Source organism: Gallus gallus, chromosome 3, assembly GCF_016699485.2.
Source record: "Gallus gallus isolate bGalGal1 chromosome 3, bGalGal1.mat.broiler.GRCg7b, whole genome shotgun sequence".
Classification (NCBI taxonomy): domain Eukaryota; kingdom Metazoa; phylum Chordata; class Aves; order Galliformes; family Phasianidae; genus Gallus; species Gallus gallus.
The window spans coordinates 9,738,880-9,762,361 of NC_052534.1; the positions used below are offsets into that span (position 1 = coordinate 9,738,880).

Consider the following 23,482-nt stretch of genomic DNA (forward strand, 5'->3'; position numbering starts at 1 on the left):
GGCCCCGCCCCCTTCCCCGAGGCCCCGCCCCTCTCCGCGCCGGCACGCCGAGGTGGGTACGGCGGGGCCGCGGCCCGCTCGCGCGGCGCGAGGGAGGGGCGGGGCCGCCGCGGGGCCCGAAGGCCGCTCGCGTGACGGGAGGCGGCGGCGGGGGCATGGCGGGGCGGCCGGGCCGTCCCGGAGCGGGGAGGAGCCCGAGCGGGAGCCCCGCGGAGGCGGGAGGCCCAGCCCGGGGGAGGGTTAGGGGAAGGGGTGGCGAAAGCCGGCGCTCTGCGGGCCCGCCTCTGCCCTCAATGAAATTTAAATTGCTCGGGGCTGCCGGCTCGCGGCGGGCTGCGCGGGGACGGGAGGCAGCTTCCCGAGGGGCCGGTGTCGGTGCCTCGCCCTTCGCAGCAGGCCGGGTGCGGCTCCCGCAGGTTTCGGCCGCACGGTACTCGCCCTCCAGCCAACATGTCGTCCTTCGCCAAAGGTAAGCGGGGTTCCCCGCGCCGCGCACCGCTCCGCTCCCCGCGGGGCGCCCCGGCTCTGCCCCGCGGACGTGGCCGGAGTTTCGGCTTCCCGTATTGCGAAACGGAGGTCGTTTCAGGAAGACAGATCGCCTTGGCGCTTTGAAGGCTTTCGCTGCCCTCCTCCTTTCCGGTGTTCCTAACGGGGCTCGCGTGGATTATTGCACCCCCGGGGCTTCTCGGTGCAAACCCACGCTGGCCTGCGGGGGGTCGCCCTGCCTGCAGCGGGCATCCGTGGGTCTTCTGCGAGGGGAACCGGGAGGAAGCCGAGAGCTTGGCAGGCTCTGGGGAGCCGCTGCAGCCCTCCCGTGGATGTGCGGCGCTGGGCAGTGCTGTGCCGCCTGAGCGCACCGGCAGTTCGCACACGGGGCAGGGATCGCTGAGATGAGACAACCCCCTTCAGCCTGTGTACGCGGGACAGAGATAGGCTCGGAACCCGTCTTTTTAGTGGGAATTGATTTATCTTGGCCTCTTGCTGCAGGTACCCGTCTTGCAGCAAGCAGTATTATTCTGAGCCGTGTAAAGATGGTCCGGAAAATGTCTGTTCGGATGGGCTTTCTCTGTTAGCTTCGTCCCCAAAAGATAGAGAAGAATAAAGGGGGAGTCTCCTGGGGGGGGCATTCCCCCGTAGGGTCTCTCCTTTTCTTAGTCTACTGGAGGCATTCCCCTATAGGATCTCCCCCTTATTGAGAAAGAGAAGGCTGCAGACACTCCTCTGTCTCTTTTGGGGATAGAGATCACCGAACAAGCCTATCGGAGCAGAAATTTTCCCAGCATCGCCAAGAATCTGACGGCGCTGAAAGCTTTCCTTTAAAAAGTGTACGGCCCCGAGATCCTCTGCTGTGTTATCCTGAGAGACGCTGCTGGTGTCAGGTGGTATTTTTAGCACCAGCAGCTCCGCTCCAAATTGCACTGCGTAACCTCCCGGCCCTTGGTGTGTGCAGCTGGCAAGGAGCGTCCCGGGCTGCAAGCCTGCGGGTGAGCTCGTGCTGACGTGCCTTGTTAAGGGGGGAGAACCTGTGAGTTTCACTTCATGTGTGCTTTGCTGTAACGTATGTTGACAAGTGTGGCCTGTCGTAGCAGAAGGAAAAGAGTTTGTAAAGGCTGAGCGGGTGCGCTTGGTTCTCAAGTACGAAACGGAGGGCTGTTTGTTAGTTCTGTGTGCTACAGTGTGGGTATTTATGAGGCTTTTATCCCCGTCAGGGATAAAAATTGCCTTGAACTTTGGAGCAGGGCTGGTGGAAGTCGAGGCATTGGCTCTGTACCCTCAGCCCCGAGTTCACGAGCAGAGCGCTTAAAGTTCAGCTGCGTGTTTTAACTTAGGGGTCAGCCTCCTGGATCTTTGTGCGAGCGGGCTGGCTCCAAGGGGATGTAAATAGTTCTCTGCTATAGCTCTTCCCGCGTGCTTACTTGGATTGCAAAAGGAATTAAAACTTGTAACCCTCAGCCCAAACAGATCCTCTTATTTCCCTAGGAGGGCTTGTTGCTTGACTTGTCCCGTGCCTCTCTCCTGTGTGCCTCGCTCCAAGGCAGTGAGATCCTCCTCGGAGTGAGACAGTGGACTCTTGGGGCAGCAAAGCTAAGCTTTGTTCGTTCCCCTTTTTTAATATAAAGTAGAGATGGCGGAGAGGTAATACACCGCTGTTCTGTTCATGTGCAGTTGAGGAAGTCTGTCCCTTACTTTGTTTCTGATTGTTCACTAAGACCCCCCTGTATGGTAGCTTGATCTTCTTTGTCCCTGGGCATCAGTTATAAAGGCACGCATGATAAACATGAAATGCCCTCTGTTTACTGTGGTGTGAGGGCAGTGGCAGCTTAGCTGTGAGATAAGGGCACCACGTGAAGTAGAACCTGAGGGTGTGGGCAGCAGGGTTTGAATGAAATCTTACTGGTGGTTTAACTGAGGGAGCATTTCCTGCTGAAGGCATTAAAACTGCGTGTGTGTGAAGAATACTGATCCTGTAAGAGTGAGCTTTGGCCAAAACCTGCGGCTGATGGCTGCAGAACTGCTTGGAGGAGGCACATACTCTCGAAAATAATTTGGAAGCTTATGATAGCTCTCCCAGCACCCATCTGACTTTACGGAGGCACAGAGACTGCTTTCCATTGCAGCTTCAGAAAATGTCACTTGCTGGCAGGAAATGACTGCTTTTAGCAATGCAGTTGCACTGGCCTTTCTGCGTCCTCCTTGCTATTACGGTGAAGGGGGAAATAAACCTTAACCTGGGCTGTTAAATTTAACAGCAGCTCGTGGACGAGGACTGCAGCTGTTCTCCTGCAGTTGGTAGGCTGGAGTGCATAAACACCAGCTTCTTCCCCATGGCGCCCAGGGTTCAGCAGCACCGGAGTTGGGAGCAGTTGGACAGTGCTGCTCTCCTAACACTGCTTTACAAACCCTTTACAGAGGGCCATCGTTCCCCATTCCAGTCCAAATCCTGGTGTGCACCTGAAGATAAATGCTTAAAAACCTCTGGCTTGCCACCACGGGTAGCTGGGTCCTGGCGTGCAGGGTGAGACCAAGCGGTTGTGGAAATGTCTCCACAGAGCCAAAGCAGCTGTGGGCTGAGGTGAGGAGCGGCCTTGCGGCAGGCCGACCCACAGGAGCCTGGCTTTGCTGCTCTGCAAGGACCTTGTTGATCCAGCACACTCAGTAAGCCTTGGACCCCACGCAGAAAGCTAGGCCGTTATCGCGTGTTTACTTTTGCTATGCCTTATTTTGGTCTGTTTGTGGTATTACTCAGCCTCTAAATGCTTGTTATCGGGGAGAGACAAGTCTTTTGGCCACTGTGGACTAACAGGGTTCTCCTACGTACGTGGCAGCCTGGGGAAGTCGCTCGTGGCTCTGCCTTAAGCAAAACACGACCAGCAGCGCGAATGACGGTCCCTGTTGACTACTGCTGAGTTTCTGCTGGATGTGTTGCATCACAGCAGGAGGTTCACGTGTTTTACAGGCCGACGAGCTGCTGGAAGTGGACGCCCTTGCTCTGGCTGCAGCCATGTATTGCAGCACGCAGCTGGGAGGCTTACAGACACCCGGGAATGTCTTGCGGCTGTTGTTCTCCCAAAGTTTAAGCGGCGTTTCAATCTGTGTGGGTTCAAAGCCTGCGAGCGAAGGCGCAGCACGCAGCGGTTCTGCGCTGAGGCGTTAAGCTGGTATAGATCTCCTTATCCTAATGCAGGAGGAGGTGAGCCTTAAAGAAGAGCTCTGGTGTTTCTCCATATTTCACCTGGGAAGGGATACCTACCAGGCTGTGAGCTGCTCGTACTGCCAAACGAAGGGCATGATTTAAAAAGCAGGCCTATTGTTAATTGTACCGTTCCTCTTGAGCTCTCCTTTCCCCCTCATCGCAGCGCAGAGCTCTGCAGCGCTCGCCTCTCTCTTCTTGTTTTCTTTTCCTTACCTGCAGAACAGTGCAGTCAGGAAAATGGCTTCTGTGGCCTTTGGAGTCGCCCTCACTGAATCTGAGGCTGTAGGGTGTTTTGCTTAAAGAAAACATAATTGCAGCCATATTAAAATGAACTGCTCTTGGCTTTCTTAGGCATTCAGCAGTCTTTAATGCGTGTTCCAAACAAGAAAACTTGAAACATGGCTGCCCCTTCTAACAGTACTTCCTGGCACCGTCACTCGGTTCACTTGCAAAGTTTGCTCCTGTCCCTTTTTGCACAAGTATTCACGGTGTTTCTTAATCCCAGCTATATTTGGCAAGGCAGCACCTCTCTGTGTTACAGAGAAGTGATTGCTCAAGGGATTTGGCAGAAATTAAATTAACCGAGGTCTTTAGAGAACATACCGGGAATGTCTTTGGAGAAGGCGCTCACTTCAAATGCTTTCTTCTGGAAAAGAAAGAGGAGTTATCTTCCATTTCGTTCTGAGGACTTCACCGTACAGTCCATTTGTGTACTTATTCTTTTTCACTTTTATGGAGCTTATCACTTTCAAAAGCAAAACACGCTGAAGTGATAGACGGACTAATTCTCTGGGTTGCTTAGTAACTTGAAGTGCATGCTGTAGTGTGAAAATGCTCATATGATAAAGTAAGGGAGTATTTACTGGAGCAGACTGAGGATTGTGCAAAAGTGCACTGCTTAAATAATTAAACCACTGTTTTATTTGGTTGTGTGAACAGAAGGATACCCTTGATCACAATGTTCTATATAAAACATATATTTTAGTGAATGGCTTTTTCACATTTTTTACTTGCTAAAGTATGCTGATGTGGTAGGACGTGAATTCTTTAGCTGCACAGCAAAAAGAAAGGTGTACTGCTATGGATTTCTGGATGTTTCTTGAGGTGGATCATTGATCTTCGGGGATTTCCTTAGGGTTTTGAGAAGAGGACTGTTGGTTATTGCTCCCAAGTTAAGGTCTGTTCTCCAAATTACTAGGAATGAAAGCTTTGGATTCCTGAAGTGCTAGCACGGTAATAAAATGAGAATAGGTCATGTGAATTGACTATATATATGTGGGTCACTCCAAAAGTAATGCCTCCTGGTTATTTCAGGTCAAACTACAACAGATGCAAAGAGCAGAATAACACTATGTGGTAGAGCACATTCTTGGCTACAAAACACTATTTTTTGACATACAAATCAGCTAATGCTGGTGACGGAGGGTAAGCTGACTGAGACACTCTTCATTGCCTGGTGTGGCGATTGTTCATGGCCATTCAGAGCATGCCTTTCATATTGCTGTTGCCACTGCTGAAACTCACCACCCACCTCCCTGTGCTCACATCCGCTGTTTGATCTCCATAAATGCTCAGCAAGCATCGACAAATGTCAGTGGGTACAATTTATTTCCTCATGGAGGAAATCAGTTCCACACCTTTGTTTCACAGGCACTCCCATTTTGGACGCCATTCAGTCAGACTGCCCCTCTGCTGCTGTCTGTCACACGGCAACAAAATATAATGGAATGTTGATGGGAAGGTTCAGCCTCTGCTGCCATCCCACCAACATCCACCTCTGATGTTGTGGGACAAAATAATGAAACGGGAGGCATTACTTCCGGAGCAGCCCCCATGTATTTATAAAGGAAATACGAAAGGTGTCTGTAGTATAAATAAGTTAGTTTTATGTATTCATTTACCTACTCCCTTGAACTCACGTATTTCATTTCCATTGAAGATTTCAGCAAAGCAATGTCCCAGGCCGGCCCGTCGCAGTTCCAGGAAGTCATTCGGCAAGAGCTGGAGTATTCAATGAAAGTGGAGCTTGATAAAATACTTGCGACTGCGCCCTCAAATGAGCTGGAGGTAAGAAGTCTGTTAGAGGCAGGAGATAGAAGCAAGTTTTGTACAGGGGGTCAAATCACAGAACAATGCAGTTCTTATTTATAGGGTGTTCTCCAATCCTGTGAAGAGCAGCGTGGCTGCAGTGTCTGTAGGAGACTTTCAGTTCCACACAAAACACGTGGCAGAGTTATTACTTAGTGCTTAATCATCTTTAGTTATTAAAGGTTCTCTGCAATCCGTTACAGATTATGTAGAGGAAGGGTAAAACTGTTATCCTAAAGATTGGGCCAGGTTCTTATGGCTATAATTTTGACTGAAGACCTTTTAGCTGTCCAAAACGTGTTGGGTATTTTTTTGTTTGATTTTGTTTTCTTATCTTGAGCTTTAGTGGAAAGGGTCTTTTGGCATCTTTTTACTTAAAACATAGCGTGTCCGTACTTTATATGTGGATAAAATTATTCTTGTGAGCGTGCTTTGTATCAAGTTTGTAATAATGCTTCCATGGTTTAATAGGTATGCAATAAATACCTTTGTTCACTAATGTATTTCTTCTTTGTAGCACACTAAAAAGGACCTGGAAGGATTTAAGAAGCTATTTCATAGATTCCTACAGGAGAAGGGACCATCTGTGGACTGGGGGAAGATTCAGAGACCACCAGAAGATTCTGTAAGTTGCAATTAAGTGACGGCCTGTATAGAGCATAAAGCTGATAATTGCTGCTTGCAACAAATGCTGTAGTTGCCTGTAGAAGGTAGAACTGCCTTGGTTCCGTAAGATCATGTAGGGTGACGCTTGGGGTTCTAGCTGAGACATAATAATTTACAGACATATGTTGTGTGCGTTCATGAACATCAGGTCCTGCTCAACATATGCATCGAGATCTCCAGTGTTATTTTGTTAACTGTTCCTGAACAGGGGAACTGAGTGGGACAGATGCCATCCTACCATTTGGTACCTTCTCTGGAGCGAATGGTAATTCTTGTTAGAGAGCTAGTAGGAAGGACCTTTGTTGTCACCCTTTTCTCCTGCCTGTGAAAGAAGGTTGCATGCCTCAGATGAGACTGTTTCCAACAATACATTCTGCTAAATAATTTGAAAGGGACATATGGCAAGTGGGCTGGGTTATATAGCTCGTTTAGCAACTTCTGTAATCTAGAGCAGCTCAGTAGAAGTGAGGAATCTGAAACTAGCTGTTGACTATAAGGTTTTTTGAGTGTCATTTTATAATGCCATTTATGTTGTTATAATGGATAACCTTCCACTTGAGATGCTGCTGAGAAAGCACTAATAATGTTTCTTTGGCAGTGTTTAGTACTGAAATAAACACTTCCCATTAAGCCTAACCTCATTTTATTGATTCATCTGTGGCCCAAGGCTGTTCTTTTGACTCTTGCACAACGAACGGTGTAATTGTGTTACAAATTCTTGCTTTTCCCAGTGCAGCAATCTTGGCATGGTGTGAGACTTCTGTGTCCCTACGCATTTGTGGTTTCCCTTTGCCTCTGTGGTGATTCAGTCAGGGCTCTGTTTGCAACTGAAAGACAGGCTGTCCAGTTACTTCCAGAACAGATGCAGCACTGCTTTCTAAAGCATTGATGAATGATGCTGTTTTAGAGCAAGGATAGGGTTTTTTCCAAGGCTGAGTGTTTTCTTTTGGCTTCAGGAACACGTGATGTCTGCCTCTTCCGCACTGTAAAACTGAATGAAATGTTGTTTTGGGGAAAAAAATCCACCTTGAATAAAGAGGCCAAGGTGAGAAACTGGAGTTCTAGGTAACATCTTACAAGGAAGGCTGCAGAAAAGGGGCTTGCTTTTAGTCCAGAGGAGGCTGAGGCTTCAAGGAAGCGATCACTCTTTTAAATATGTAAAAAGGTAGCTGCAATAATGAAGGGAATAAACTGTTCTCTGTGTCAAGATAAGGCCTGGGATTAAATGACAGCAGTTTGATGCTAATGAATGGACTGCTTTGTGGAGAGGGAGAGCTGTTGTCCATTTTTAAAGTTTTGTACGCTTTCATTGAGAAAAAAATTCAAGTTCTATAAGGACTGAAAATTACTGGGTAGGATGTGGGGAGCAAATGTCAAACAGGAGGGATGAGAAAACACCAAAATAGGTTGTTGGAGATTCCCAGGCAAGGCAAGATGTTTAAAAAGGTCTAGCCTAAGGTCACAGAGGCCTGAAAGGATGGCAAGATTAGAGATGGTATCTCTCTTCTTCCTTATGGCCTGTACTGGCTCATGCTCATTTCTGTTGCTCAGCTAGGAAGCAACTTTTGACCAGAAATGTGAAAATATAAAACAACAACAACAAAAAACATATATAGTGAAGACTCTTGCACCATCCTATTGCTTTGGTTCAGGTGAGATGCATGCTTGTTCTTGGCTGAAATTCTGCTTCCTGGCATAAACTCCAAATTGCATAGCAGAAAATGTTGCAGAGGAAAGCTAGAGAAAATTACCCTCAAACAAGCTTCCTTCCCATGCTGCATGTGAATACGTATACACATACACACATGTATGTATGTGTATGCACCTGAAAAAGCAACCAAGATTTTAACAGCTTAGAGTTCATGAATAGGTTATGGTGTACTTAGGCTTTATATTCTAATTTTCTATTCTACATGAAGTATTTCTGATATTCAGGTTGAGTAGGAAAGCTGTTCCAGGATTCTGTCCAATGCTGTGACTGTGCTATACAGGAGAAGAATTTCTAATCAGACTTCATGGGTCTTTCATTATCTTCATGGATAACGTTTTATCCACTGTACTTGTTCTTTGAATGTAATTTTCTGTTCTTTTGTGAAATACCAATTGGCAAGTAAAGATTCCTGACAGCAGATTGCAATGTAAGAATGACTGTGTTTTAATATTCCCCCCATTTTTCTCCCTCATGTTTTTAGTATGACAGCTAACAACAAAGGGCAAGCAAGTTGTAGGCTTCAAATGATGAACCCATTCAGATGAACCCATTTGTATGGGTTTACTGTGTTATGTGGGTAAACTTCTGACTTACTTTTATCCTTCCAGATGCTTTCCTTCTGTATGTCCAAAGGCTTACAGTGGTAGCTTGACCCATTTCTCTTACAGTCTTCAGAGAAGAAAGTGTGCACTTAAAGTTCTGGTTAACGAGGAGACAAAGTAAGGAATGTGAACACGGCCAGTGTAATTTAATCTTATTGATGTAGGTTGCAGCGATGTGCTTGTTTGACTTGGAAGCAGTAGCAAAGCCCTGCTGGGGGCCTCTGAGGAAACTGCAGCAATCGAGTTAACCTCAGAATAGTAATGCAGACCCTCATCCTGGATGTGATGCGAACATCTGAAGTAGTTTGGGTGTCAGCAAGTTGTGCCGGGGAGGTTCAGGCTGCATGTTAGGAAACGTTTCTTCTCTGAAAGAGTGGTGAGGCAATGGCACAGAGTGCACAGGGGGTGGTGGGGTCACCATCCCTGGGGTGTTCCACAAACATTTAGATGTTGTACTGAGGGACATGGTTTAGTGGGATAATGGTGGTGGTAGGTGGATGGTTGGACTGGATGATCTTGGAGGTCTTTTTTCCAACCTTCTGTGATCGTGATGGAAAAAATGACATGCTTTTAATCAAAACTAAAACGTCTTCCTAATGCTGAACTCTAAAAGCAGGTCTGAAGGGTTCGTCTTTGCTCTTTCTAAAACCGTCCTTCGGTGCTGAGTAAATGTTACCTTGTTTTTCTGTGACTGCAATATTGACTAATATGGGTGTATTCTTTTCCTGTCTACCCATGATGGCCTGATGCTCATTTTGTCTCTGGCAAACTCTCCCAAATGTCCCCGCTGTAGGAGTGTACTTCTGAAATCTGTTAGTCACACTCCCAGTGTTGCCTCATGCGAACTGTTCCCAAAATCAATTCTGTGCCACTGCCTGCAGAACTGAATGGAGTTAGATATCATCTCAGGGGGATCACAAACCGCAGTTTCAAGTCTTGTTTGATATGACTAATGCTGTAATCATGCGTCTGTAAGTCCTGCCATTCCTGCCTAGTTTTATTCCTGAGGTATTTTCTCATCGGCGTTCCCTTGTCAAGTGTACTGTTCCAAACTCTGAGAGCAGGAACTGATTTCTGTTATTCTGGAGCACTTCCTACTCTTGTGTATATGCTTTTATAGGTCATGAGGCAGTTCTTTTGCATATTAGAGCCTCCGCATGCCTGCAACTGCTCAGTGATAGCACCAGCACCTAGCAGTCCAGATGCTGGAAGGATCCTGCTTGAATTTGAAACCCTAACATTTCTTATTCTCTGAATTAAAGACCCTTCAAGATGCAGGGCTTCATTTCCAAGTTGTCATTTCCAACACCTGTGCCAAAAGAAGCTGAAATATTTAGTAAGGCTGAGTTACAAATTTTGTGTTGGAGCCACAGCAAATGAAGTAAATCCTTGACAAGAGGGTTTGGGTGGAACTGTTGATTTCATTGGGATCAGATTTTTGCTCTGAGCTTTCTGCATAAGCTCATTTCTAATGCAATAGTGAAGACCAAAAAGGGGTGGTTGGCACTCCAGCAAATGATTTTGAGGCAAACTGAGCAGCAGACTCTATTTTTGGAGAGCTGTGTTGTGCATGATGCAAGAAGAACAGAGTGAGGCTTTAAAGGCAAAATCATCTTTCTTCTGCTTTTCAGCCAACACCTGAGCACTGGGTGTGACTCGTGTCCTACCCAGCTATATGTTTGAAATGCACTGGCAGTCTAGCAGGGGTGGTGTTGACCTTGGAGTGGATAGGAGGCGTGTGCTCTGTGCTGGATATCTGCTGTCAGTTCCTGCATTCGTGACCCCTTGCGCTGTATCAACTGGCCCTGCCTTTCTGACAAATCCATGCTTGTAACCTTTGGGATCTTTCACCTTCTGTAGTTTGTTCAGATACATCCTCCACTGCTGAAATGCTATCTCCATGTCCTGCCTCTTTCCTTTGTTCTACATGTTCCCTTTTGAAAATACAGCAAAATAAATGGACTGTGGGTAGAATAAACTGTCTCTGAACAGATGGTATTCCTGAACGGATGTGCGTTTGGTGGAAGAAAGGAATATTGTACTAGATAATATGCAAACAGAACTGAAGCTTTGCAACATTCTGCAAAACTGCTGCTATCGAAGATCCTTGCATTGTATCCGGAAGATTGCTAAAGGATTCTCTTGTATGTAGTTTTCCCTGTAGCTGAAAGGAAGGGGAAAAGGAAGGAGAGGGGTGTGTGAGATGCAAAGCACTTTGTGTGAAAATTATTTTGCCTCGAGTTTGTTGCATGTTCCTCTGTGATATTCTTATCTAGCATGGCCATAGTTGTTGCAAATTAGGGCATAAGATTTAAATCACTTCTATGAGAGTTCGGCACAACTGATGAAAATGGTGATATGTTTCCACTTGGACCTGGAATAATGTACATCCTTTGTACCCTTTCTTTCTCTGTCCTCCCCCAGCCTCTGGTTAGCAATACATTTCTTGTGAAAAGGTTCAATTCTGTTGAAGGTTCCTCTGAATTCTGTCCTCTTGATCTGCAATGAGGAGATGACCAGACCCAACGTACGAATTCATTGCTATGCTCATCTCCAAGCTGTGGTTTTGCTCCAGGCGTTATCAGCCTTTGTGGCCTTTCAGTTCTCTCCCTTCCACCTGCTGAATGGCCTCAGAGTACATTCATGGCAGTAAGTGTGCGTGGGTGCGTAATGGCAGTGCAGCAAGCGAGCATCCTGCTCCGAACCACCTGAGGCATCTGTGGGAGCAGGTGAAGTCTTCTCATTTGCAACACTGACCTGCCAGGGAGCACTGAACTTGTCATGCAGAAAATGCAGTGGATACTGTTTTAAAAGGTCACTTTCTGACAGATACAGCCAGGGCTGCTGCTGTAGCTTTGGTTTGGATTATTGCAGTTGTGCTCGTGTGCTCTGTTGCAAGAAGAGAGACACCTGGAGATGCGAAGGTGTTGCTGAAGCAAGATCAGTCTAGCACGTGCCTTCAGGCTGCAGAACTGCTTGCTGATAACCAATTGCTGGAGCTGTCCTTGCTGTGGTCTTTGTGCAGTTTTGCTTGGGTCAGCTACCTCGGGAGTATGCAGGACATGCCATGCAAGATCACTAGGTTTGCTGATGGCAAGGTCCACAAACCTGTAGTGCCCAGTGATTATTGTCAGGTCAGCTGTAGCTGATTGGCAATCCCTTGAGGTACGATTACGTGAGTGAGAACGTTATTAGTTTTGTCAGGAAGGTTGCCATCCAAGCTTCCTGTTCAGTCGACTTGATAATCCAGCCTTTCTGCCCAAATAGGAAAGGTATGGCATGTGTAATGTTTTCTCCCTTGCTCATACCCTAAGTAGCTGACTTTTCTACTCCTCATTTAGTCACCTCTTAATATTTTCAAGAGACTCTTTGTCTGTTTCAGAGCACATACACACATGTATGTGATAAGCCATGTATGTTCTGTTTGTTTTCTTTTTTAAAATGCTGGTCTCCTGATTCTCTGCAACTCACTTTCTGGAAGAAATGAGGCTCTCAGCGAAGTTATAAATAAAACAACTCTGTAGACTTGAAAGCTTTCTCTGTCTTAATTTAACTGAATAACTCTATTGCTGGTCATAAGTTTCCTGCTGAAGGGTTGTAGTGTTCCTCTGTAAAATAAAGTGCCTGTGCAGGCAATCTGAAACGGCCCTGTTTCAGTCTGGTAGATGTGGGTATTTAGGAAGTAGCTTTGACATGATGTTTGTCCAGGTTCCCACAGCTGCCCTGACTTAGTAACCTTCTCATCCTGGTGTTCTTTGGGCAGCCGTGGCTTATGCAGGTGGCAGAGCTATGACAGAGGCCAGGATAGATGCGAGTGACAAGAATCAGTGGCTTAGTAACCCTTGGACAGCATGGATACAGCTCAGGGCTACGGAGAACAAATGCCCCTTGCAGAGGAGGAAGAAGAATATTTGAGAATGCCTGGAGAGATGCAGACTCCTGCTACAGATGGGTAGGTCCATCTGTAGTTTCTCCCTTTGCAGTTTGCCTCCTGTAGTAAGCTGCTGTGGTCAGTCCGCCTTCTGTTGTCCTCCTTCTCTTCCAACACATCCAGAGTGAAGCAGGACAACCTGTTTCAAAGCAGTGCAGCCTGCTTTATTCCTTCTTTCAGCAAGCAGGCGACATAGGAGCTCACATCTTGTGCATCTTAGAGGCAGAGAATGTGCTACTGCAAAAAGAGGCCTTTTCATAGTTCAAGGAATTTTTCCTGTGTAATATTGCAATGTCACATAAGTGCAGATGTTGTTCATTTACCAGGAGTTCAAAGTTCAGGTAGACTATTCTTCGAAATAGTCTGTGGGGTTTTTTTTAGGCTTTGATCAAGTTTCTGAATACGAAAGAAAAACAAGGAGAGCATAATTCTTTTCAGCACGTTTACCTGCTGGATTTGTTTATCAAACATACTTTAAGCAAAGAAATGATAAGACAGTGGATGGATGTCTGTGCTGAGGGAGCACTGAGGCCATGTTTACTTCTGGAGTTTGCAGTTTGCTTTAGGAGAGATTGCTTCCTACACAGCCCAGCAGACTTCTGTAGACCTCACAGACTTGACAGGCACAAACCCCAATTAAAAATAGAAGTTTCTTTAGAGCCTTGCCTTCAAGATACCTAAAGCCAGAGGAGCTGACAGTCAGCAAGCAGTGCCTGCTCCCCAGGGTGTGGTACTGTGGTGTGGGGGTGTGGGACACGCTGGGCTGGGGGATGTGATCCCCACCTCCTCACCACAGCCCTCCTGGAGCCCCTGCTACGGAAGCCAAGTGCTGGGGCTGCCTGCCATGGGGCTTTTAGCCCAGGGCTCGGAGTCGCAGCTGAGTTGCTCTGGAGCCACGTTTGGCTGCTCCCAATTTTGCTTATCCTGGGTTATTCATCTTTTAAGCCTATGCTGAAGTAGCACTGTGGAGGTGCTTCCAAAATCCTGCTGTGAAATTTAAAATGCGAAGAGGAATGTTTTGATAAGACTTAGTGGTCTTACATTGGTGTACTGGCATTTTATTTCTTGTTATTTCAGGTCTTTTGCCCCCGTGCCCTAGGACTCCATTCATTTTGAGCTGTCACCTTATCTTCCACCTTCCTCCCTCTTATCAGCTTCAGCTGTCTCTTTCCTTACTTATTTCAACCTTCTGCCTTCTGTGGATGATGCAGCTGAGCATAATTTATAACCTGGAGGCAGAAGGCTGTGCCAGGGTTCGGGTTGCAAATAGGTTGCAGCTAGCAAATAAATGTTGAGGAGGGTATGGGTAGCACTGTTGGCTGAGGAGAGGAAAGCAAGGCAGACAGGGATGAGTGTTTTCCTTCTACTAACAGTCTGTCTTACCTTGCCTGTGTCTCGTGGAGCAATACGTGGTACAGTCCTGTTAGCAGCAGACACTGTGACTGGCTGGGAAGATAGGTTTGTGATTAGAACAGTTGTTTCATTTCTTGATGTTGCCAGATAACTAATCTTTTTCTTTTCCTTTTTGTCTGAAATGAACTGTCACACCCTCACATGAAGAAGCTGGAAGGACTTACTCTATTGCTTCCTTAGAGGAGCAGTCAGACGAACATACCTTCAGTTGCATAAGTGATATGTAACAGGATCTTGCAATCATTTTGATTTAGTACGCTTCTTTGTGGGTCACTTCAGACATGCATTGTTGTTCAGGTGTTGTGTGATTTCATAATCTTATGATGTAGAGTCAAAACTGAGGAACTGTCTGTCAAACTGCTGGGACCCCCTGAGAGCATTGCTTGAAAGCCATCCCTCGTAGAAATGTGAATCAAACTGTGGCGACGAAGGTAAATTTGTAGGGATCAAACTTGTGGCTGTCCTGAGGTCAGCACTGAACTTAATGATTCGGCTGACAGATTTCTCCTCGTCTTTTCTTGATGCACATAAATTTTACTGACAGATCTGTCTGAAATGGCATTTTTTTCTACTGCTATCATCTGCAGATTAAATGGAAACTGACATGCCAACTCACCTGCTTTGTTTCATCAGTTAATTCCTTTCTCTGGGGACGCTAGCAGATGACTGCAGCAGTGATAGTGTTACTGCTTGCTGCCTGAGCCATGATAATGCTGCCTTTCCCTTCTGGCTAGTCTGCTGAAAGGGTGAAATAAGAACTGTGTAACCACCATGTCTGCTACTGTGACGTACTGGAAAGTGGAAGCTTCAATGCATATGATTTCCCTTTTCATAATTAACTCTTACAAACAAAATCACCCTCACCTTGAGTGCAGTGATAACTTGAAAACACAGGATGGTTTGTGCCTTACTCATAAGGCTCCTCACCTTTCTCATAAGGTGCTGTCTCAAGGTTTTTTAGCATAGGGAACCTCTGTTGCTTTGAAACACAGATGTAGAGTGAGTCCAAACATACCGGTAGGTAGCAATGCAGGAACTTGGTAAAGAGCATGTAGATTGGAACATTTCTATCATTAATGGGGCTTTCAAGTCCAGTTAATTGCTGGGGGTTTTTGGAGTACATATCTTAAGCATTGGGAAACATTTCTAGGTGGGATGAATCGAAGCAGTTGCATCAGTCTTCCTGGGCCAGTTTCCACTGTTTGAGTAATGACAGTTTAATCACTCATTATGCTGCAGCTTGTGATCTTTAAATATATCCTGTATGCTTTGCAGGTACTGCATGAGGCAGAATTTCCTTAATGTGAGGGCTGTGCTCTAATCTGCCACCTGTGGCCTGCTGGAATTGCACTTCTCCTCTCTAGTCCTCACATTTGAGTAAGAAATGTGATTCTTTCTCCAGCGCAATGTGAATTTCCATTGGATCCCCAGCCTGACTTGCTCCAAGCTAATGCAGACTTCTGAAAACTGCTAAGCACATGTTTGTCTTTGGTAATCAGCTGTGGATTTTACACATCCCTTATCAGCACAGAAATAATTTGTTGCTGCTAGAATGCATACAGCACTGAAGCACGGGGGCTTTTCTTCCAAAGAAAATCTCTAGAAGGGCAGGTTAAAAAATAATCGTATTGATTTTGCTCTAACAGTGTTGGCATGGTACTTATCGTTGCATTATTAGCTCTGTTTCCTGGACTTGGGTGGTTTGGATTAGGAGAGAAGCAGTGCCTAATGAAAGGCATGCTGGCTTTCGTTACAAGCCTCATTTTGCTCTCCATCCGTCACCCCAAAAGCAGCCTATCCTCTACTTTTAAACTTGCAGTCTATAGCTATCAGCAAGGTCGGAGGCTTTCTGCGAGGTTTGATGTGAGCTGGTAAACACATCCTGAAAATCTCAGGATGAGAAGAACCAAGAACTTCCTGTCGTCCTTTCGGAGAGATGAATGATTAGATCAGGCTAGTAACTGGAGTAACAGTTGGCTTAGACTGAGTCAAAGAACCAGCCTTTTGCCAAGAACGTTGCCTCTGAAAACCTTAATGCAGCGTATCAAAAAAACTGCTGTGGCTTTATGCTGCTCGAGGGTGGAAAGTTGGGCCCAGCATGCAAAGCCTGTGCTCTTAAATTGCATCCTGTCTGAAGGGGATCATCTTAATGGGGAAGGGTTAGTTAGATGGGTCACAAAGAGACCCTCTCTCCTGTAGGACAAGAAGGGGGTTGTGGTAACCAGCATAGCTGGCCTGACTTCCTCTGTACCCCTTCTCAACACTGTGTCAGTTCCTTCTGCGTGAAGGAAGAGACTGAGACATCTTCTTCTCATCTGCACGAAGCTGATGGTGGCTGGTCTCACAAAGCCTGCAGAGCTGCTCAAGAGAATACGTTATTTTATTGAAACAAATCAGGTTGTTGTAGACTCATTTTGCAAATATTCTACCATGTCGTAAGTCATCTCGGTGAACTAAAGTACTGTTAGCAAATGTTAAGATTTGAAGTTTCTAGGAGAGTGCAACTTCATCACAAATAACTGACTTTAAATAAATTACTTTCTACAGATCCAGCCCTATGAGAAGATAAAGGCCAGAGGACTGCCCGATAACATTGCTTCTGTCTTGAACAAGCTGGTAGTGGTGAAACTAAATGGCGGCTTGGGCACAAGCATGGGTTGTAAAGGCCCCAAAAGTCTTATCGGAGTGCGGAATGAGAACACCTTCTTGGATCTGACGGTTCAGCAGATTGAGGTAATTTTTAATATGCTTTGAGTGTTGGTGTGGATGCTTCAAGGGATCTGTGTGCTTGAGACCAACTTAGAGCTGAAATTTTTGCTGATACAGAAACCCTTCCTGTGACAAATATGGTCTCAACTGAACACAAGACCCAATAAGTGGTCATGCTTTCCCTTTTTGAGGTAAGAGGGAGTTGGAATCCAATTCTTGTTTTGCATGCTGGCTTTTGGAGCTGCACTTTGGAATAAAGCATTCCCTTTCTACACGAGAGGAAGCAATATGTACTGAAGCATCTGAGCCATAGGAGAGATCACAGTGGAGACTTATCAAAAGAGAGAAGGAAAGGGAGCTTGTTTACTGTGCTAGTGGTGAAGCAGAGAGCTGTTTTGGAAGGAGTGGGCAGTAGAGATGTGCAGCACACGTGGACGAAAGGGATGGAGCAACGGGGGATTTACATCTGTCCTCTCTGCACATGTTACTGGAAGTGTAATGCAGCCTGTGTGCACCAACCCTGAACAGTGGTGGTTGTGTCCTGTAACACAAGGCATCAGATTGTGGAGCTGACTTCTGACTCTTCCAGGTGCAGGTCTGAGGGCTTTTTCACGTGCCTTGGAACAAAGCTCTTCCGAGCAGCTCAGAGTTCCTTGTCAGATGGAAACACTCATCATGGAAGTGAGGGCTAGGATTTTCCTCTGAGGAAACAAAATAAAAGAACAGCTGTTGGTGTCGAGAGAGGACACTTCAGCTTATGTTTTTAATGCTGAATATTCCTCTTGCAGCAAATACTTAGGATGATCATCAGAGGAGGAAATGGGGGTGTGCCTGTTCCCTACTTTCTAGATCTCCAGCCATTTGTGCCTCTGTGTGGTTTTTGTTTGGAGTGGCTCTACCGTGTATATGAGCTACTCCAATAGAAGACTTAAATTTTTATCCAACTAATGCAGCTCTACTCTTCCCTTGTTGTGGGTGCTTTCTCAAAAGGATCATTGTGGTGTAGACTCCACCAGAGGTGAACGATACCAAGTATTTCCCAGCAGATGAAGGTGATCTAACATACCAAGTTATCAACCCACTGCAGTTCTTGTGGTTTTTTTGTACTCTCCTTTGGTGGAACACTATTCTGTTTTCCAGTGTGTTTCCTTTTGCTGTGCTGTCCACATGGGTGTACTTCAGTTCTGTTTTTCAGAATTAATCAGAATCACCTTACCTCCCAGGTTGGCTTTAGAGCTGTGGGCCCACGGTCCTCAGTTTGGGATTCTTGCTTTCTTGGAGCTAACCAATTTAGTTTCATTCTCAATGCTTCTTCTCCTGATACTCTTTTCCATCTCATAGTTTGCCAAAAAGGCTCAAAAGTGCTTATTGTGCAGAATAGTTTTTGCAGCCTAACAGACTTTAATAATTTGGGGGAAAGCGTGCCTTTCGTAACCAACAGTTGGCTGAAATCTAAAACAGTCGTTCTGCAGTGCTCTTGAAATCTTGAATCTTCATGCAGATTTAAAAACAAAGATCAATTATACGTTAATTAACATGGGCATTACCTTAGATACTTTACTACTTACAAGGTTTTGTTTTCCTTCGCTTGATTTATTAATATATTCAATTAGTCTAAGAGTATTCCTCTTTTATCTAATAGTTAGACGAGGCAGACTGGAATTAATAAGCCTGTTTCCTTTTGCCACAAATCCTTAGGTGTCAGGAGTTAAAGCTGAACATTCACGCTGAATTTACCATTTCTTTCCCATCTCAGCACTTGAACAAAACCTACAACACCGATGTTCCTCTTGTTCTTATGAATTCCTTCAACACGGATGAAGACACAAAGAAAATCTTGCAGAAATACAGTCTCAGCCGAGTGAAAATATATACCTTTAATCAAAGCAGGTATGAACAACTTTTCTACTTGAGTGAAAGGGAACACTAGCTTGCGTTTTCTTATATTCCAAGTAGTTCTTAGTAGTAACAGGGACTTCTATATCCATATTCAGTCTCATTTTCTTGAAAGACTGGAATGTTGAGTAGAGTCAAAGGCAACGTATTAGAATTAGAGAGGGATTCAGGATGGGGCACAGTCTCAAGAAATGTGTGTAATGGAATACTGGATGTTGGCCACTTGATTCCTGAATTTGCTTTTAGGATACCTGGGTTCTGGAGGGAGATGGAACAAACTCTAAAGTGGCTGATGATGTTGGAGGTGTATTTGGCTTGCTGTAAAGCTGCATATCAGAGAAAAACCGTTTCACTGCTTGGTCTGAGAACTGCCGTTTTAAATCCTGGAATGAGAGATTGCATTCTGCAATTTCCTAGCTACAGCTCAGGATTTGGATGAGTCTTTCCAATTCAGAGTATTTACAGTAACCTTGAAAGGGTGGAGTCAAAACTGTATGAAGAAGTCCACACAGTTGAACGTTAACTACTGTATTTTTGTTTTACTTTGTGCTATTCTGGCATTGGTGAGAACTTAAATGTTGTCTTCCCAGGTATCCTAGAATTAACAAGGAAACTCTGCTGCCAATAGCCAAGGATGTATCTTACTCAGGAGAGAATACGGAGTGCTGGTATCCCCCAGGCCACGGAGACATCTATGGCAGTTTCTATAACTCTGGTCTGCTGGATAACCTTATTGCAGAGGGGAAGGAATATATTTTTGTATCCAATATAGATAACTTGGGTGCTACTGTGGACCTTTATATTCTGAACCACCTTATGAACCCACCCAATGGAAAACGCTGTGAATTTGTCATGGAAGTCACCAACAAAACCAGGGCAGATGTGAAGGTAAATGCAGATAGGTGTGTAGCATGTCCGACTGCTTTCACATTGCTACAAATGTAAGCCTCTTGTCTCTTCCCTGTGTGTGAATTCAGACATGCATTAAATCTTCTTATAGCTATTTCAGGCACCTTTTAACACATCGGCTGTAGTCTAATTTGAGTGGCACACAATCAGCAAGTTTATAAAGTTTTAATTAAAGAAACAAATTGGATCTAGGTTCTGGGCACCAGCAGACAGGGACAGCTTGAACTTGGCTGGTTACTGAAGACTGGTCATAACCTCTACCTTCTCCAAACTGTCATTTACACAAGGCAGAAGTTTGGGGATGGTAAAAGCAGAGTACTGAGGACTGGGATACAGCAGTTGTATTGCTACTGACTGAAAACTGTAAGCTCCTTATGCAGCTGTAAATGCGTGCATTACGCAACTCAGCTTGTCGTAGCTGCAAATCTGCTCCTGCCCCAGCCACCTGACTTTGCACAAAGTGCAGGTTTGACACCTTGTCCTGTGATTAGGCTGTGTATCAAGTATTCCTAGCAGGCAGTAATTTGTCATGTAACAGAACTTTGTATCTGTTCTCCTCAATACAATAAGGGGAAAATGATTTTCTCCCTGTTCATTAGATATTAAAAAAGATCTGACAGTCCTCTGAAACCACAGAAATGCCACATAAAAATACAGAGCTTCATCTGTGGAGAGTCCAGGTTACTGAAGTACCACTTGTCTCTTTAGTAAATTCCAAGAGAGCACAACTAATTGACTCATTTAAATTTTGCTCCATAATCTAGCCGACTGGTGCCAAAGGTGGTTTTTGACAAAAACAGCACTTGCAAAAGATTCCCAACAACTTTCATTAACAGAATTAACTGTTCTGTTGATCTGAAATGTGATCATTTGACAGCTGTAATTTAAACGTGCTCTATAATTAGTAACCCAGTGAACACAAGTTTTCACTGAGGCTCAACTTTAAATGGCACCAAAGCAGTGCATGTGTTTGGGGTGGGGGGATGGTTTCTCTGCTGCTATCTCATCAACAGGACCTAAAGCTGCTTCTTTAACCCCTGCAGGGTGGGACTCTCACGCAATATGAAAACAAACTGAGACTGGTGGAGATCGCTCAGGTCCCGAAAGCACACGTGGATGAATTCAAGTCTGTCTCAAAATTCAAAATCTTCAATACAAACAATCTGTGGATTGCTCTGTCTGCAATTAAAAGGCTGCAAGAGAAAAACGCCATTGACATGGAGATCATTGTTAACCCAAAGGTAATCAGCTGGGAGGAGTTTAGAGCAAACAGACTCAAAGTAGTACTTGTTCTGTGTAACTAAACAAGGGCTGCTGCCTTCAAAAAGGAGCTGGTCTGCTGGTAAATGCAGAGCTGTGAATTAAGCTGTGCGAGTTGTCACTGAGTACCTTCACCTTCACTGCTTGTGTTTACATGAGTTTTCTCTTCCAGACTCTTGATGGAGGCTTGAATGTTATCCAGTTGGAGACTGCAGTTGGTGCTGCTATTAAGAGTTTTGAGAACTCTCTGGGAATAAATGTACCTCGTAGTCGTTTTCTGCCTGTTAAGACCACATCTGATCTCCTGCTTGTGATGTCTAATTTGTATAGTCTTAATGCTGGATCTCTAACAATGAGCGAGAAGCGTGAATTTCCAACCGTTCCTCTTGTCAAACTGGGAAGTTCCTTCACGAAGGTAAACTCCTATACTTACGCTAAGTTTTCTTTTCTCCCTTTGTTAACAATAATCCATGACAACAAATGCATTAAAAGCGAGGTTTACTTTTCTCTACCTTGCCCTTGTCCAACCTGACCAAGAATGCCTCCAAGGAAAGGGCATCCCCCACCTCTGAGCAAACTGTGCCAGAGCCTCACCACCCTTATTGTAAAAAACTTCTTCCTTATATCCAATCGAAATCCTCCCCTTATCCTGTCACAACAGACCCTGCTGAAGAGTCTGTCCCCTTCTTTCTTATAGCCCCCCCTTTAGATACCTCAAGGCTGCTCTCAGGTCTCTGTGGAGCCTTCTCTTCTCCAGGCTGTCAGATTTGTCAGATGTAGATTCCAGACACTGGAAATGAATTTTCAGGATGCTCCCATGCGTGTCTTAGTCCACAAATGGGTTTAAAACAGTCAGCATTCTTTCCTTTCCCCCAAAGGTTCAGGATTACCTGCGGAGGTTTGAAAGTATTCCAGATATGCTGGAACTGGATCACCTCACGGTTTCAGGCGATGTTACATTTGGGAAGAATGTTTCATTAAAGGTGAGTACTACCTTACCTCCCAGGTTGGCTTTAGAGCTATGGGCCCACGGTCCTCAGTTTGGGATTCTTGCTTTCTTGGAGCTAACCGATTTAGTTTCTTTCTCAATGCTTCCCTAGGATCTGAGGCACTTAGGTTTATTTGCCTTGTAGCTGTGATGATGAGCTGTGTTACCAGCTAACGTGGTAACATTCTTGCACCTAAAAGCAAGCAGGCATGATACAAGCACATACAGCAAACATCAATATTCAAATAAGGTATCACCTCTGCTTGTAATCTGACGGTATGTAATGTGCTGGTCTAATTACAATGCTGCCAGTATTGCTTGTTTTAAACCTTTGTGCAAAAAAACATATTTGCAGAAACAGCTGAAATGCATATAGGCTCTGTCTGCTTTACAGCTGAAACTTAAACTGATCCTCCGAACACCACTAAATGTTGACTTGGAATGAGCTAATCTATAGCAGTGTTTCTGAACGCTTGCTTTTCTCTCTGTGAATCCAGGGAACAGTTATCATCATTGCAAATCATGGCGACAGAATTGACATCCCAGCTGGAGCTGTACTAGAGAACAAAATTGTATCAGGCAATCTTCGGATCTTGGACCACTGAGCCAATGGAATGGCACGGCCGGTTCTGCAGACTGCTGTGCTAACCAACCTCATCATGGAAGAACATTTTAAGCATTAGAAAAATAAGTACACAGAGGGCCTACACTTTGTCATCTTCGCAGTACCCTGCAGTATTAATTTTAAGTTAATTTCTCTTGTTTATCTTTTTAAGCAGATACATAGCGCAATGGATGTGCGTAAGTGATGTTTCAGACCTTAAAGAGATTCTGTAACTCAGTTAATATAACCTTGAAGTGCAATACTGTTTGTCTTGAGGTAAGATGGACAGATCTACTTTGATAAGTTAAGAGGCTTGCCTCTAACCCGTAGTTGTTCTGAGTAGCTTGTAACTGCAGAAATGAGCTGTGAAGCAATACATGTGGGACACGGTTAGCTACTCATGCAGCTTTCTTTTTTAAATGACGTGTAAACAGCAGGCATAGTTGAAAAACCAAAAGTTTCAGTACTGCTAAACGTGCTGTTAAAAAACCCTGTAGTTCATGTGCTCACAAATATCCCGACCTATAACCCTAACCCCCCCACCAATGACCAGTGGGATTCCTATCGCAGTCATGCTGTATGTCACCATACCAGGGCAAGGTTGTCAGTACCTCCTTTCTGTATCATGAGAGAGTGGGCATCGCCGATGTCCCAAACTCGCCCAAAGAACCTCATACTTGAGAAAAATGCCTCAGTATCCACCTGTGGTGTTTGCTCTTCACATCCCATTTAAGACTGGATCTCCCATTAATATCTTGATCCTCGATCTGCCCTCTTTTCAATACATTGATCTAGTCACCATGATGTAACCCGTGTTCATACCGTCACAGCGACTTATGTTCATTATCTTCTCTTGCCTCATTTCTAAATTTTTACAGAAATTGAAATCCCTCTCCTGATGGCTGTTGATTTCTTAACGTTTCTCTTGTATTGACATGCAGACAATTTATTTTATAAGCTTAGTAATAACACTGGTATGTATCATTAAAGAAGTTGGTCTTTAAAAACAAC

At 45.0% G+C, this 23,482-nt stretch overlaps 1 protein-coding gene across 4 annotated transcripts; it reads left to right on the plus strand.

The window, feature by feature from the left end:
• The first annotated feature begins 14 nt into the window (after window positions 1–14).
• On the plus strand, window positions 15–23,481 carry UGP2 (UDP-glucose pyrophosphorylase 2). 4 transcript variants are annotated; one of them, XM_015278016.4, is made up of 10 exons: window positions 15–52; window positions 5,634–5,761; window positions 6,300–6,407; window positions 16,653–16,838; window positions 18,571–18,704; window positions 19,301–19,598; window positions 20,663–20,860; window positions 21,052–21,294; window positions 21,758–21,862; window positions 22,365–23,481. In XM_015278016.4, the coding sequence occupies exons 2-10, from the start codon at window positions 5,648–5,650 to the stop codon at window positions 22,470–22,472; spliced, it is 1,494 nt and encodes a 497-aa protein (XP_015133502.1). In that variant the 5' UTR covers window positions 15–52; window positions 5,634–5,647; the 3' UTR covers window positions 22,473–23,481. The 4 variants fall into 4 exon arrangements, with proteins under 4 accessions (XP_015133502.1, NP_989442.2, XP_040552627.1 ...); NM_204111.3 differs by lacking the exon at window positions 15–52 and adding an exon at window positions 328–469; XM_040696693.2 differs by lacking the exon at window positions 15–52 and adding an exon at window positions 1,447–1,525.
• Window position 23,482: the final 1 nt, after the last annotated feature.

Excerpts from the sequence above, each read along its gene's own strand:
- UGP2 (NM_204111.3), top strand. Across the intron at positions 5,762-6,299 it reads CGCCCTCAAATGAGCTGGAG|CACACTAAAAAGGACCTGGA; the intron begins GTAAGAAGTCTG and ends TCTTCTTTGTAG. Across the intron at positions 19,599-20,662 it reads AAACCAGGGCAGATGTGAAG|GGTGGGACTCTCACGCAATA; the intron begins GTAAATGCAGAT and ends TAACCCCTGCAG.